The 460-nt window shown below is 35.4% G+C and overlaps 1 protein-coding gene across 1 annotated transcript in view; it reads right to left on the reverse strand.

Moving 5' to 3' along the window:
• Nucleotides 1-6: 6 nt before the first annotated feature.
• The window catches only part of LOC107578066 (FUN14 domain-containing protein 2-like), a 2,366-nt gene continuing 1,912 nt past the window's right edge, over nucleotides 7-460 (reverse strand). Inside the window, exon 4 of the mRNA XM_016264060.1 lies at nucleotides 7-456. Within this exon, the coding sequence (XP_016119546.1) occupies nucleotides 379-456 (78 nt within the window). The 3' untranslated portion in view covers nucleotides 7-378. The remainder of the gene's footprint in view (nucleotides 457-460) is intronic.

Here is a 460-nt window from a genome sequence, read left to right on the forward strand (position 1 = left end):
GAGTTTTAAATGCACTCAGCTTAGTCAGCATGACGTACAACTGCAAGGTCAGATATGGGTTTTTAAAGGGCCGATTTCAAATGTTTCGACTATTTACATGTTTAAATAAGCTCACTTTTTAAGTCTTGTGTCAAAAATAGTTTGTGCCAAAATAATATAGCAAAATGTTCAAGTACAAACTAAAAACAATGCACAATCCAAAAACTGAAACCATACATTCTAGCATCGATATATGTTTTCTATCTATATGAACACATCCTAAGAATCAAATCTTGATCTAACTAGTGCCGAGTTAAATATAAGCTGCAATATCACACAAAAGCTGTAATCTGATGTTAGATGACATCCTCGGAGTATAAGACGTTACAATGAGAGATCCTATGAAGCCAGACCAAGCAGAAATCCACCAGCAAAGCCTCCTGTGAGAACAATGTTTTTCTTGACAAATACTTGCACCTGC

This window comes from Sinocyclocheilus grahami, unplaced genomic scaffold (assembly GCF_001515645.1).
Source record: "Sinocyclocheilus grahami isolate Dianchi unplaced genomic scaffold, SAMN03320097.WGS_v1.1 scaffold8625.1, whole genome shotgun sequence".
Taxonomy (NCBI): domain Eukaryota; kingdom Metazoa; phylum Chordata; class Actinopteri; order Cypriniformes; family Cyprinidae; genus Sinocyclocheilus; species Sinocyclocheilus grahami.